Below are 15030 nucleotides of genomic sequence, written 5' to 3'. Positions count from 1 at the left end.
ATACTAAAAATCAATGATAAGAAATCAAGACGGCAAAGATGCTGACTCAAACTATATGTTTTTTTTGTCCCAGTAGAAGTAAGGATCCCAAAATGAAATTAAGATAAGATAATATAAAATAATCCTTTATTAGTCCTTCAGTGGGGAAGTTACAGGATTGTATGTTGTTATGTCTCTTCCTTTTTTATTTATTTTGTGACATCCTTCATGTTTATCGTGAGTTCAAGAGTCACTGACCAGTGACCTCTGGTCTGACCTGCCTTCCTAGATGCTGGAGAGCTTTTTAGAGTATTTGACACTTTAAAGACAGGAAATAGATTTATCTTACCTGGATGGATGAACTGATGAATGGATGGATGGATGACTGCATGTGACATACTTCATTATGGGAGCCTCAGTGGTAATTTCTTCAAAATGGGAAGCAAAGAAATGTTTTTCTCTCACGAGCTAACAGTTAAGACACGTTTTTCCTGGAGAACTAAATCTGAATTTATTTTGTTTTTTTCATGCGCATGGTGGAGCACCGAGATGTTTAATCCCAAAACATTCCTCAAAAGTGAAACATTCAAATCGGTTAGCAGAAGACGGTTAAATATCCACTAAGGTTTTCACCAGCCAATAGGCTCGTTCGAGATGAGCCAGATCTGCGCAGAATCGATCGGCGGCGATCAGCGCGCAATGCATGCCGGTTAGATTTGTGTCCGACTTGCTCCCGACTTGCTCTGACGTCATGCACACGTGGTCAACGATACTATCACGAGAGCGAGGCCTCCGTCAATTTTAGAGCCAGGCGCCGCAGGAGCTCTCCTTCCACTGCGTGGCCCAGTGCATGATGGGAAACGCCTGGCTGTCGCCTCATCAGAGAGCTGATTGGCTCTTGGATCTGACAGCAAACACCACGTGTTGTAGAAAATTCAAGTCGAATTGTAAGTCTCTCTGTGTGCACTTGCAATTATTGAGACTGATCTGACCCTATATGTTACAGTATGTTGTTCTATTGAATGTGTTATTGTTTTAAACATGCAGATGGAGTATTCTCTACACATGTTTACTCTGTTACACAATTGTTATTATAAAATGAACAATATGTTAAACAAAGGTAACAGTCCAGTGTGAGAACTCTGTATAAATATATCTTGGATTATATATTTATTTTGTATTTCTCCTCATACATTTAAGAGAGAGACAGTTTCTGTTCCATTTCATTTATGTTATTCACATTTATTTAAATCCACTATACAATCACTGTTTCATTGTACCACTGTACTAGTGTATGCGCTGTTGCCCAGACAAGATCACCGTATTAAGTTGTCCTTTGTCATGAATGCAGATGTGGAATAAACTGCTGTTAGCACAAGCATGGTCACAGAGGTTACACATGCCTGGAGGTTAAGAGAGGTATTGCTCTGTGCAACAGGAATTTTTAATATGTATATATCTATATATATATGTGTATATATAGATATATATGTATATTTACGTGTATTTATATATATATATATGTGTGTGTGTATACTGTATATATATGTGTGTATATATTGTATATATGTGTATATAACTATATACATATCTGTATATACTTATATATAACTATATATATATATATATATATATATATATATATATATATATATATATATATATATATATATATAACTATATATATATATATAAGTGTATATATATATAAGTGTGTGTATATATGGACAAACGCCCAGCACTAATATATACATATATCTATGTATATATGTATACATACATATCTACAAGTTGTTCCGGAGGTGGGAGTTGAAGACCTCCTGGACAGGATCCTCCGCCAGACCTTCCCAGTTCACCCTCACTTTCTAGCCGGCTCCGCCGTCATCTGATCCGACTCACCACCAGGTGGTGATCCGTTGACAGCTCACCTTCACCTGAGTGTCCAAGACAAACAGCTGCAGATCAGATGTCATGGACAAACCGTGGCGAGCACAGAAGTCCAATAGCGAGACACCATGTATGAATGTATATATATATATACATGGTGTCTCGCTATATACGTTGTTACCAGTGACGTCATCTGTTCTGAGGTGTGGGGGAGGAGCTAATTTTCTTTTTTTGTCGCAGAATGAACTTATCAAGAAATCAAAGACTCGAATAATTGTTACTATGGAAACGGTGACGTCATCTGTGAGGTGTGCTCCCTACACCCTCCCCTTACTGCTTGCGCGCGTCCGAGTCCCGTGACTTCCTGAACACTGACTTCCTGTGTGTTCTTTGAAGGCAGCTGAAAACTGTCCGACTTGATCGCAGTTTTTTGGCAACGCCCCCTGCAGCGGCCGCCTGCTCTCGTCTGGATTCCAGGCGAGGCTCAGCTCTAACGAACTAGCCTAATGACGACAGGAGTCCTCGGCGAACAGCCAATCAAATTGCAGAGGGCAGCAATCAGTTTTGGGCATGCGCAGATGGTTGCAGGAGCACTTGACGTTACTCCTGCTGCGCACTCCTACTCTAAAACACCATATTATATACCTTACTAAATTAATATATACAGCCATTGATCTTGAATTGTAGTGATGATAATAACAGCAGCGACCCTGGATTATTTTATGTCCTGCATTAATCAAGAAGTATATGAAATTATAAATTACTCATGACCACTATTATTTCACATCAGATTGTTACTTATTGTTTGTATGTGAGAAGAAAAAGGAAACAATGTGATGTGTTCCGATGTGAAATAATAATACAGTCGCAGTTATTTTAGCACGTTAGTAAATCGTTGAACGTTTCTTTCTCATTTGCAATATCAACAAAATAAGACGCTGTGTTCCTTTTTTTTTTAGGATGCCAGCTCCACGTGCGGTTTCAACAGGATTAGAGAATCCCCCACAACACCAAATACACGCCCTATATGTTACAGTAGGCTATGTTGTTGTATTGAGTGTGTTATTGTTTTAAACATGCAGATGGAGTATTCTCTATAGTATACGTACATGTTTACTCTGTTACACAATTGTTCCTTTTTTTTAGGATGCCAGCTCCACGTGCGGTTTCAACAGGATTAGAGAATCCCCCACAACACCAAATACACGACGCGAGTGGTACTAAATGTGACAGGTTCCCCGGACACGTACACACGTCAAATAAAGAATAAAGAAAAAATAAAACGTGGTCGCGGCGCTTTTATTGTGACAGCTTCCAACCGGAAGTGCTGCCGTTGGTGCCAAGCTGCCAACCTTGCTGACGGAAGACAGCTGCCTGCGTACGGCAAACACAACATAACGTGACTCAAAAAGAGAGAGGGGTTGTTTTTTTTCTCCACACCGCACAGTGAGTGAGCGTTTACTCCAATTGGTCAAATGTGACAAACGTGTGTTTTGTAGCTCGTTAGAGAAACACGTCGTCCTCCAGAGGGGCTCGTGTTCAGCTTGTTTGTGTGCAATAAACCAAGTTGTCATTCGTGACCACCCAACGGTGGCCAGAGCGGCTAACGGTCACCGTTAGCTGCTAACTGTGACGTCGCAGCTCGTAACTATGGCGATGCGTGTGTACACAGCGTGGGACGCGTACAAAAGGTCAATGCGGGGGCTTTTTTTTTTTTTTTAATGTTAAATTTTTTTTTCAAATTAAATGTTAAATAAATGTATCGGTTGTGCCTATTTTGAAGAAATAATACACAAATAAAAAAAGCTCATTACTAACGTTACTTGTTTGACAGGCTCATTCATCGCTGTGTGCACATTCTTTTCATTCCGTGCTCACAGCAGATTCGTCGCTGATTAGGAAGGGCAGTGAAAACCATGTGGGAGTCACATGCGCGACAAGGATGAGGCGTAAACAACAAGGGGCCGCAAGCTGCTTGTAGAGGCCCCTGAACGGGCAGCCCCCCCTTCCCCCATCTCCTGAACACATGCAATGAACAGCACTACTGAGACCCCTGCCATCATAGATGGAGATGTTGCAGTCAGCTACGTGTTGGTGCCATTTTTCCTCATCACCATTATTGGAATAGCTGCAGCTGTGGTAAGGACGACCAACACAAAGTGAACTTGCTGGAAGGCAATAGAGTGAAATATTGGCAATAATGTACTGTCATAACTCATAATTCAGAGCCGGACGTATACACACACAGACACATGTAATACTCTTCGTTGTTTTTGGTCCGTTTCAGGTCATGTACATCCGTAAGAAAAGGAGGTAGGCTTTTAACCTCTCTACATTGATTTTATGGCACAGTGCTTTTAGTGATAAACCTGATCACTTCCCTTCTTAAGTCCTTAAATCAACATTGGATTTCTTTCTGTTTTATCTCCCCCAGAATTGACCGGCTCCGTCATCAGCTGTTACCAGTTTACACCTACGATCCATCAGAGGAGCTCAATGAAGCCGAGCAAGAAATGTTGTGGAAAGAGGACGACACGAGGGTAGGAGGCACCGTTGCTTTTCAGACCTTTTTGGGGGGGTTTTCGTGTTCTTTTTTTTAATTCAAGAGGGACAAGGCATTTCAGAAATCAGATCAAAGTCGGGATCGTCACTTTGAAAATGTAGTTTTTCTTTCTCTACGTCAGGTTAGCAAGACAAACTTTCAATTACAATGCCACTGTAGGGACTGTAAGCTATATTCTTTCTAAATGTCGAGGGTTGGATTCGGCGAGTCAGAGCTTAATACAAATGGTATTTCCTCAAAAGACATGGCTACTTGTTTTCTGTGTGTTTAAGTGTGTGTTTGTTGTTGATTGCGCCAGAACGGCACAGCAGTTCCTCATTTGGACGGTCACTTCCTCCCCCTCACAGAAAACTTGGCTGCAAGAATTACAGTAGAAAGTAAAGTGATAGTAGTGGTTGTAGTAATGTAGACGGAAAGTTGCCCTACATTTTATTTGCGAGCCTCAAATCCCTCACAACATACGTCAGTGGCTCGTTTTAGTTTCATCTGAAGTGATCAAATTTGTCATAAACATGACTTTTTTCACAAAATGTGGCCTTTCAAACATTTCCCAGAATCAATGTAGTTTCTCTTATCCTCCTGATGGTTCTAGTTTTAGAAATGGATGCAATAGAACTAGACGGTGGTAGATAGAATTACACTACAGACATGAAATGATTGACCCGGTTAATTCCAGTCAAAAATAATGCACTGAGCCACGAGAAACACCAGGTGGCAGTGTTGACTACGGGTAAAGTTGCTCCACAAGTTTTACTTAAGTTATTGTAATAAATAAAAAGGGAAGAACAATACCATCAAGTCATGTATTCGTTAAAGAGGCTACTAAAGTTATCGTCGTTGTTGTTGTTATTATTATTATTATTATTATTATTATTATTATTAAGTCCTTTAAAGGGTCTGTTCACCTAAATCACAACACATCATTTTGTCCCTTACACAATCGTCATGACAACCACTCCAGGGAAGGTCAGAGTCTTGTTTTTTTTGTGTGTGATTTGACTGAACTGACCGTTTATCACAGTTTACGTCTCCTCATTAGAAACAATGTTGTGCTAAAGTTATGCTTTATTTTTATTTTTTTTGCCTTTTCCATGTCCTCAGATTGTTCAAGGTTGGGCCAGAGGTTATCAACAGCGACGCCCACTTCTGACCAAAGATGTCCACGCATGATGGCGGTAAAGCACGGCACAGAACACGTTCAGTGTGGAGACGACCTTCAGCCACGGAGATTGGTCATCTTTTTTCAAAGACACGTACAGGACACTCTTTGTTTGTCTTGTTTTTTTTCTCTGCCACCAGTTTGCCGTCATTCACCTTGTTTTATGTGCATGTATGTGGTTCTGATTCCAATCCCGTGCGCGTAATAGACACAGTACCATTCATTAATTTATTTGAAAATATTTATTAAAACTTTTTTTTTTTTTTACCGTGGTACGACTCAAAGTTTAAGAAAATGTGGAATCTCTCTAAAGATAAAGTTTCATGTGGGTTCACGCTGTTGTTTACATGCATAATGTTAATAAAGGCACGCGGTTATGTTCCTGTGGGTTGCAGGAGGCCTTTGCACTGACTTCAATGTGCCGAGCGTACGAATGTTCTGCACGAGTTTAAAATCATCTCTCTTTGCGATCGTTGCCTGGATAGCTTGTTGTGAAGAGGTTGTTTGCGGTGCATTAAAAAACAAACAAATATGGCTTCTTTCGATTGAAACGCTTTTAGTTTTCCAGGTGCATTTTGCTGGCATGAAACACTGTAGTATGACTTTTAAATTCAACATTTCATATATATATAAATATTTTGAGAGATTTATTTATCGGGTCGGTTGGGGTTAATCTTCAGTTTGATTTAAAGTCAAATCGGAACGTGCTTTTTTTCTTTGTTTTTTAACTTACGATCCACATCTTTTTGTGGTTTAGCCAAATCCTCTGACTCTTAACAGCGGCATGGTTTAATAACACCATCCCCCTCACATCCACAGAATGAGCTGTGACTCGTGCCCTAAATATGTCCTGTCTAATGGCGTGGCACCAACATAAATGCACCTCCAGCTGAGGATGAATGCCAAAGGTCTGACTGTATCAAGCACTCAGGAAACCTTTGCGCTGGGTTTTTTTCTTGACGAATTGTAACCTTTATTTGCCTTTGCAGTGGTGAACATGCAATGAGGCGTTCAAGGGGAACAGTTATTGGGTTAGATGATAAATGGACAGATGACACCCGGACGCGATGTTATGCATCACGTCTAGAAGCGTTTCAGAATAAAAGACAGTTTTACTTGCGGACCTAAAAACGTTTAATTGCAGTTCCTCCATTCATCTTTACAGTTAGTTTTCTATGCATTATCTGAAGAATATTTTTTATGTTAAGATTAATTCATTTATGAATAAGTCCCACTTAACTATAATAGAAACTATAATATCCAGTTATTACATTGTTCTGCACTGGTAAAAGTTTGGGTTGTACATGAAATGTCAATGAACTACTGATGTAAATGTGAATGTTGGACTGGCGTGTTGCTTTGAGGGAATTGTTTTAGGCTGTCGATTTAAACATGAATAAAAGAGATGCGACTCGTCTTTATGCTCATTGCCGTCTGTACGCTACCAACTACGACGCACTCCTGCAAGGGAAATCTAATCATAACACGGATACATGACTTGGTTAAAAAGTGACAGGAAATTGACAAAGAAAAATTCTTTATTGACCATTTCTGATACAAATTGTTGTAGGGCACCATAGAAATATAGACATTGTACATTTATATACGGTGTACATTAAAAAGAATGATCCCATCCTATTGAGTTTACAGTATATAAATGAACGGATGCAAGATGTTGGCATGAGAAAAAATAGAAAAATGATACCGATATTGTCCAGAGTAGTTCGAGGGTTTTGGGAAAGATACATGAAATGACCGTTGTACGAGCATGGTGGGGTGGAGGGGGGGGGATGGGGGCTGCATGTGCCGAACACACGGCGGCCCACGGAACAGTTAAGTGGAAAAGAGCACCCAGTCGATCGCAAACATTTGTCCATGAATATCTGAACCAAACATTTCAGTGCACCAGAAGAATTAAAAACAAACACACACACACACACACACACACACACACACACACACTCTAATCTACCACAGTCAGCGAACGCAGTCGTCGAGCTGACAGGTGTCCCTGACATGCTTCACACATTAACCCGTCGTCTGCGAGCTCCGGTTATGAACGAGCCACAAGACACAATCACAAAATATGACATCTTGGGATATCTCATGACAGTTAAAACAAAAAAACATTAAAAAAAAATTATATATAACTCACGCCAGAAGTTACATTTAAAAACAAAACCCAGTTAAATGCAATTACACGGTAAAGTAAGCTGTCGAGTGAGGTATGAAGTTCCAGGCCTTGTATCGCCTGTTTGCAGTATTCCGGGTTCGTAACTGAGGTTGTAGCAGCTTAGGTGTGTGGAAAAACCCAGTTAAGTGGACTGTGACTGCGGTTCCCTGACATTTAGAAATACAAACACTTTTTTTAAATTTTTATTCTTCCTTGAAGCAGATGGCGAACAACACGCATCTTCAAAAACAGACCAAGTAGATTACTGTTCTAGGAGAGGCCAGAGGGACCGAGCTAGGTGACGCAGTGAGAGCGAGATGGAATGGAAAAACTTGCAGCCCTGTCGGGATAGTAATTACCACCAACTATCCTCTGTTACAATCAAACTCCTTGTTCGACCAATTGCAATGTGCCTTTATGAGTGATTGGGTGATGAGGACCATGTGAAGACGCCGATGTAACGGCATTTGTAAAAGCTCCCTGAAGAAATGACACCGATGCTCTCTGCCTAGAACTTTGCCAACTCCATCCTTAAAAACGCACATTATACCCCAAAAAAAAAAAAGGTTTTGAGTTTTATTATAACATGAAAAAGCAGCACACCCCTGGTTTTTTTCTTTCTCTCTCCCCAAATGGTATGTAACCCGAAGGAACCAAACAGTAAGTAATCAGACTAACAATACACTTTACAGCTCCCAACTACACACAGAGGACCTTGAAGGAAGTCCTAGAAGCGCAACTATACCTAAACTGCCCGACAGGATGGGGGTAAGAGGTGGTAAAAGTAGATTCTGCTCTACTGGTGGGATGAGGAGAGAAAAAAAAAAAAAAAAAAAAAAAAGAAGAATTAATGCAGATTTTAAAAAGCGGGAAAAATACTCCCCTACCGCCTGTTATCTCATCTTAAACGCTGAAGCTCAACTCCATCTATAATACGATGCAACGGATAGGTTAACCACTTCACACAAAACGAAAAACAAAACAAGTATAGGTAAAAATTCACCTTTGTCCAGTACAAAACATGGAAAAAAAAAAAAAAAAAAAAAAATCTATATGCCCTACCATCTCAGATGCAGGTTCAACAAATAAGTAACGTTAAGCAGAGAAATTGTCCTACAAACCATCTTTAGGGGGGGAAAACTGAAATGTCCAGGCTCCTCGGAGCACACTTTTTGTCCAGTATAAAAGACTTGTGATAACATGACATGTTGAGAAAAAGGTTACCTTTCATGTAATTCTTAGGTCCATCGTTCTATCCAGTGCTGCTGCATGATATTTGTACTGTGTTAACCCTCCTTTTGGCAAAGAGGGCGTTGTCGTGAACAGTGGTCATGTGGTGGCACCTGGTGTTGCAGGTACAGCCCAGTTCTGGTTAACAGTAAGTCAGTATGTTGAGTGAGGTAGCATGCGTTGTAATTACTGGTCTTCTTCATCTTCCTCCTCCTCAGACGATTCCTGGGATGCCTTTTCTTCCTTCTCCTGTGAACGGGGAAAAAAGAAGAAAAAAAAAACATGTTTTTACTTTTAATAAACACACACACCTTTTATAATACAACACAATATATTATAAATCTCTTTGATAAACCACTATGGCATGAACAACACCCAGGGGTAGTATGAGCCATATGTAGTGAAATGTGATTCATAAGAGTGGTGAGTCACAATGAGGCATCCTGTTTTTGCTCCCGTGCCTTTCTTGCTCACACTCACTGCTGCCCAATATGCTCATTCATAAAAAAAGAAGAGGGCTGGTTGGAAGGGTAACTTTGGGTCATTCCTCTCTCTGTGACTAATTAAATCCAGCCTCGTTTCAACAGTACGCCCCCACCACTCATGCACATGACAGAATGTTACTACAAGAGCCCCCCTTCCCCCCCGAAAAACATGCTTATTTGACCCGCTGCATATTATTATGCACCAACTTTTACAGTTACAAAAAAAAGAAGGAAACTGCCAAGACTCAACATTTGCACGGGGAACATTTTAAAGGAGAGAATATCTATGTAGGTTCAGAGACTTCAGAGCTGCTCTAAAATGAACACACTCCATAACATAAATAGCTCTGATTAGTAAAAAAAATGACTCATCCGAGAGGAAGTCAGGGGAATTAGGAAAATGCAATCTTCCGCCTGACAGTCATTCCATTCATAATTCAATCCGGGGCAGAGTGGTTACAACAAAACGAGAGCACTGATTGTTACACCGTTTGTCGAGGGACTCTTACCTCCTTCTTGGGTCTTCCTCTACGTTTCCCCCCTGCAGCCGGGGCTGCTGCTGCTGCCTTCTGTGAGGAAAAAAAAAAAAAAGAGGGAGTACTTAGTTAATAGAGCGCCATCTAGTGGGCTGCAGAGCTGCTGCCAATTGGTTATATTACAGGGGGAAAAAAGTTTTGTAATATGAAAAGCGTGTTATTTTGACATCTAAAATGTGCTCAAGAAAGAAAGCACAGAACGGTTATTCAAACCTTTACGGGTAAACAGATTTATTTTTGCCATTACAGCTGATATTAAGCATATTTACAGCAGTTTTCTATGCTTGTTGCGGCGTTTTTTTCCATCTCATTTATTGGGTAACGTGGACCTTGGAAAACAGTCCGAAGTGGGCCTTAAGTTACTAAAGGTTGAGAACCCCTGGTGTAAACAAGCTCTGCGTCGAGCTGCCTGCAGATGGCAGTAGCATCGCTGTAATGAGACAGATAGAAAGGGGGCATTGGGTTCATTGGCTATTATCTGGAAGGCCGACAGGAACTGCACACAGGGCACTCCAGTTCGCTGGCCACCTGGTCTGAGGCTCAGAGACAGCTGGTGGAACGGAGCGGACACAAACCCTCTGCAGCCTGGCGGCCTTCGCTGCTAAACCTATATCATACATGTATTTGTTGTTGTTCCTCTCTCCCTCACTCTGTCTCACTCCCTTTCCCATACATAGCAGTGAAGACTGAGCACACGGGGGAGCTGGAGGGTTGGGGCGGGGGAGAAAATCAGTTGTTGCTATGGAGACGACGGGCAGAGAATAACTAGGGCTTGTGTGCTGGGTGGAGGCGGAGGGGTGCCTAGTGTCAGTTCGGAAACAGTCTTGCGGCCTCTGCACCTGCACCAAACTGTGCATGACAAGCTGCAGGAAGCTAGAGGACAGGAAGTACAGGGTGAGCATCACTTTAAAAAAAAAAAAAAAAAGTATGGCAGTAAACCATGGTCCTTACAATGGGAAACCCAAGCCAAACTATTTCCGACACCAGAAGGGGGGGGGGGGGGGGTGGGGGGGAATCCGCTACATTGCAGTCAACCAATATATCACAAGTAACAGCAGGATGTCCTTTTTTTTCTTTCAAGAGGATGGGGTTAGCTACTGTTAATCAAGAGGAATCAATGGTTAGGAAAGGGGAAATGATGGTGAAGCTGTCCCTGGCATTTTTTGGCAAGGATGGTGTTGCGGTTTAGGATGCTCGCACATCACAACATTGACTCACTTTGCCCTTAGTGGCCGTCTTGTTTTTGCTGCCCTTCGGCCGTCCTCTGGACCTCTTTGGAGCAGGGGACCCGCTTGGTTCCTGTCAATCAAGACAGTTCACAAGAGTTAACATGTGGCAAAACATCAGATACCATTTTACAGTAGACACTTTAAGCCTCCAAAAGGAAGCAGGCGCCTGTACAAAATAATAATACAAGTGCAAGGCTCGGGCGTAAAGCTCACTTTTCAGGGACGGTGCAACACTTTAAGGGAAAACCATGGAAACAAACTATGTAAACTGTTATCAACTAAAATGTTCATGAAGACAAACATTGGTTCGTAAATAGTAGACCGACTAAAACTAACAGCCCTGGAGTTGCAGAAAGGGGAATATCCAAATTACCACTGGAGGGGGGAGGGGGATTACCATCAACTCCAAAATGCAAGGTGAATTCACAACCTTGCTCACGTGACCGTTTGACGGCCACTTCATGGCGGACCTCTCTCCTGTTGCATTCAGATAGTGTGTTTACAACTGCAGCGCATGGCAACCCGAGCAATTCAATACCGAAACGCACCTCGTTGAAGGACAGCTATATGAGGCAGTCTGCTCCGCCATGTCATCCATTACATGGAGGGGCAGAGGGGAGTCATGGGGGGGGAGGGGTTAAAACTGGTTTAAAGGTGTTGGGTTACCGGTTGCTTACAAACCGGTCAGACACAGGAAGTGTGGTGTGGCCTTCTGTGCTTACGACGATAAGAGGGGGTGAGCAAATGGTCACAAGGGCTCTCTGCGGCATCCAATGTTGTGATTTTCAGAGGGCTCGGTGGAAACGCAGGGGGGGGGCAGGGACATATGCTGGTGCATATGTTATCTATATGCACGAGCGCCTCACTAGCACTAGCATGTACCTGAGCACTAAATGGAACTCGTTTTTGTTCCTGGTTCCTTACTCTTAACGCACACGCCCACCTTTGTTGTGCTCCGGGTTGCCGAAACACAAAAAAACCGGCTACAATGACCCACTTCAATGAATAAATTGCCACTACTTACGTCAGAGGTCTTTACTTGGGGCTGCTTGCGGGGTCTTCCACGCCCCCTCTTCTCCGTTGCCTCCTTCTCTTTCGGCGAGACTGTCCCCTTGTCGCTCATATTTCCTTCGCTCTTCAGACCTGGGAAATAAATCACACCGGTTCAGGGCTGCAACGGCGACCGAGGCGGCCAAAAAAAACCACACACACACACACACACAGGGGCTTTAAAACTCACCGACCGCAACAACAAACTAAAGCAGAAGAAGAAAAAAACCAGCGGACTAACCGCACGTCTGTAACGCGTTTAACTCCAAGATTAATCCGCGCGTATTACGAGGTCTATTTCCGTCTCCTCTGTGCGCCTTCGCCACACAAACAAGGGCTTGACGCTAAATCGGCTCGCGTGATATCGCCGGGGCTCCGTCGGCAGTCGCATAAATCTGCAATAAGACGACTGAACCCGGTGCTCCCTTTCCCCCGCAGCCCGACCGTGTTTTTTTTTTTTTTTTTTACGAGGCCCAGTGGCTGTGTGCTGCTGGAGTCGGGCCTGCGCGTGAAACTCTCGCAGCGTGTCTGCACGCCGGGGCGAGACACACCGACTCACACAATGGCCGGTGTGAGTGTGTGTGCATGTTATGCGTGTTTTGCGTGTGCGCTCACAGGTAAAACGGAACCTGCATTTAAACGTTATGGAAAAAAATAAAAATAAAAATACAACCGAGCGAGGAGCGTCGGGTCAGTCCGCGCCGGTTAAAACCCGGACTCTCAACAAAAGGTGGCTTCACATTTAAAGCACGCAACCCCACCTCGAGCTCCGGCGCTGTAACAATGTATTAAAATCCGGGGGGGGGGGGGGGGGGGGGAGTTTTTCGTTATCGCGCATGCAACAAAAAAAAAAAAAAATACAAATCTCACCCGCTGTGCCGCTGCGTTTCTTGCACTCACCTATCGCTCGTCTGTAATCGCTGCTCTGAATTTAAGACCTAATGTTTCCTTTAAGCCTGGCTGGTTGTACCCGGTTAAAAAGCCTTGAACGGCTCTATAGGCTGCAGCTTTTATTCGTCAGACGACACACAGCCCGCCCCTTTCAAATCCCAGCGCGTGCAGCGTTAAATAAAGGACCCCGCTCCGAATTAAAGAGGAGGACGGATTTTTAATTATTTTTAAAAAAAAATTTATAACGAAATAAGCTTTGCAATTCTTACCAGCAGGTTGTGAAGTTTGTTCCTACGGCGTCCTATAAATAGCACGTGTGTCTTTTCTTCAGCAGATAACGGAGGAGGGGAGAAAAGAAAAAAAAGGCGCCAGGAAGGAGGGTTTTTTTCAGGCGATTTAAAGAGCCGCCCTCATGGGGAGGGCGGAGATATGATAAATGGGCCACCCAACAGTTCGAGGAGCAGGGGGACATCCTTCTTATTCCCAAAGTGTTAATATCAAAACATCGAAAAGCATGTGTTTGAAACGCAGGATATACTCCCTGCAAAAAAAAAATGAATGAATACAATGTTCACTTTTTTTTTTTTTTTGCATGTGCATTTTTTTTGCATGCATGTGTGCTCAAGAGTACATACCAGAGTCTCCACAGCGATGGTTAGTGAACTATGACCCCCCCCACCCCATCCCAACCCCCTTCAATGTAAACACAAGCCGGTTTTAGGCTTGTTATTTTCCTCTTTAAGCAAGTGGTGGAAGACACGTTCAGATCCTCCAGTAAAAGTGGCACCATCATAATTTAAAACTGCTCCAATGCAAAACAGGCGTGTCAGAACTGTAGTAAATGTAGGTGAGTGGCAAAAATGTACTTTGAGTATCAAAAGTTAGGAGTTAGAAGTACTTGTAAGTATACAGTTCCCTTTGAAATGTTTGACTGTTTTGAATGTGAATCATGATTTCTTAATCACATATTTGTCTTTTAATACACATTTTAAAATATATATTGGTGAAAAACATACGCAAACAGTAACCATTTTCCATCTACACTTTAACCTGCACAAAAACTTTTTTTTCTTTTGTCTAGTCACTCTTTTTGTTGAGGCTTTCAAAGTAAACTAGAACACCTTTCTTAGTCACATTTACTGACAAAAAAAACAAACAAAAAACCTTTGGGATGTATTTTAAATATTCTGAACGATTGAGAGAAGGGAATTAATGGTCAAATATTTGGGGGGAAAAATGAAAATACACAAAATAAAGAGCACTAAAGCAAACCCAGGTTACTACTCTGTTCTTTGCTTCATGTTCAATTAAAATGGCTGAACAGAAATCATCAGAAATGGGGGGCAACCAGCAGTACTGTCTTGTCGTCTGTCTTGATTTCCGCTGAAGAGAAATCAAATTTCATTCAAATTGACAACAAATAACGCTGCTTTAATTACCATTTGCCAACAGTGTGTTACCATAGAAGTTATAAGTACGCTCATGTGCCCCGACTCTAAAAGACATCATTTATTCCATTTATTCACACGTAAAATAAACTACCTTGCCCACTACTACCTCTTTCCTTCATATAGACACATGTAGACCCTTCATTGTATTCCCACACGGTGTTGATGTGACACGGTGAAGATATAGACACTCCAAAACCGCATACTGCTACTTTCACACAACGGTTTCTGATGTAAATGAACTGCCCATCTGGAATCGATGGCTCCTCTACTATGCAATTGAAAACAGACACCGAGAATGTATAGTGGCCAGAAAGTGGTCTGAAAAAAATAAATAAAAAAGGCAGTTCGTCATCCTCATCTGTGCATATTTAACTTCTCCATCCGCTGTATCCCAAAT

The 15030-nt window shown here is 42.2% G+C and overlaps 2 protein-coding genes across 11 annotated transcripts; one reads left to right on the top strand and one right to left on the bottom strand.

Moving 5' to 3' along the window:
* The first annotated feature begins 3184 nt into the window (after positions 1 to 3184).
* On the top strand, positions 3185 to 7005 carry smim29 (small integral membrane protein 29). Of its 6 annotated transcripts, none has more exons than XM_034538034.1 (5): positions 3185 to 3312; positions 3750 to 4005; positions 4154 to 4179; positions 4301 to 4406; positions 5531 to 7005. In XM_034538034.1, the coding sequence occupies exons 2-5, from the start codon at positions 3898 to 3900 to the stop codon at positions 5597 to 5599; spliced, it is 309 nt and encodes a 102-aa protein (XP_034393925.1). In that variant the 5' UTR covers positions 3185 to 3312; positions 3750 to 3897; the 3' UTR covers positions 5600 to 7005. The 6 variants fall into 6 exon arrangements, with proteins under 6 accessions (XP_034393925.1, XP_034393924.1, XP_034393929.1 ...); XM_034538033.1 differs by having other exon boundaries at positions 3747 to 4005; XM_034538038.1 differs by having other exon boundaries at positions 3186 to 3312; positions 3701 to 4005.
* A 1313-nt stretch (positions 7006 to 8318) lies between these two features.
* On the bottom strand, positions 8319 to 13562 carry hmga1a (high mobility group AT-hook 1a). 5 transcript variants are annotated; one of them, XM_034537795.1, is made up of 5 exons: positions 13452 to 13562; positions 12266 to 12384; positions 11231 to 11311; positions 9986 to 10045; positions 8319 to 9240 (listed from the first exon to the last, which is right to left on the bottom strand). In XM_034537795.1, exons 2-5 carry the CDS (start codon positions 12362 to 12364, stop codon positions 9178 to 9180), a joined length of 303 nt encoding a protein of 100 aa, XP_034393686.1. In that variant the 5' UTR covers positions 12365 to 12384; positions 13452 to 13562; the 3' UTR covers positions 8319 to 9177. The 5 variants fall into 5 exon arrangements, with proteins under 5 accessions (XP_034393686.1, XP_034393688.1, XP_034393685.1 ...); XM_034537797.1 differs by having other exon boundaries at positions 12266 to 12412; positions 13452 to 13504; XM_034537794.1 differs by lacking the exon at positions 13452 to 13562 and adding an exon at positions 13162 to 13344.
* Positions 13563 to 15030: the final 1468 nt, after the last annotated feature.

This window comes from Cyclopterus lumpus, chromosome 7 (genome assembly GCF_009769545.1).
Source record: "Cyclopterus lumpus isolate fCycLum1 chromosome 7, fCycLum1.pri, whole genome shotgun sequence".
Lineage (NCBI taxonomy): Eukaryota > Metazoa > Chordata > Actinopteri > Perciformes > Cyclopteridae > Cyclopterus > Cyclopterus lumpus.
This window is presented reverse-complemented; position numbering and strand designations above follow the sequence as displayed.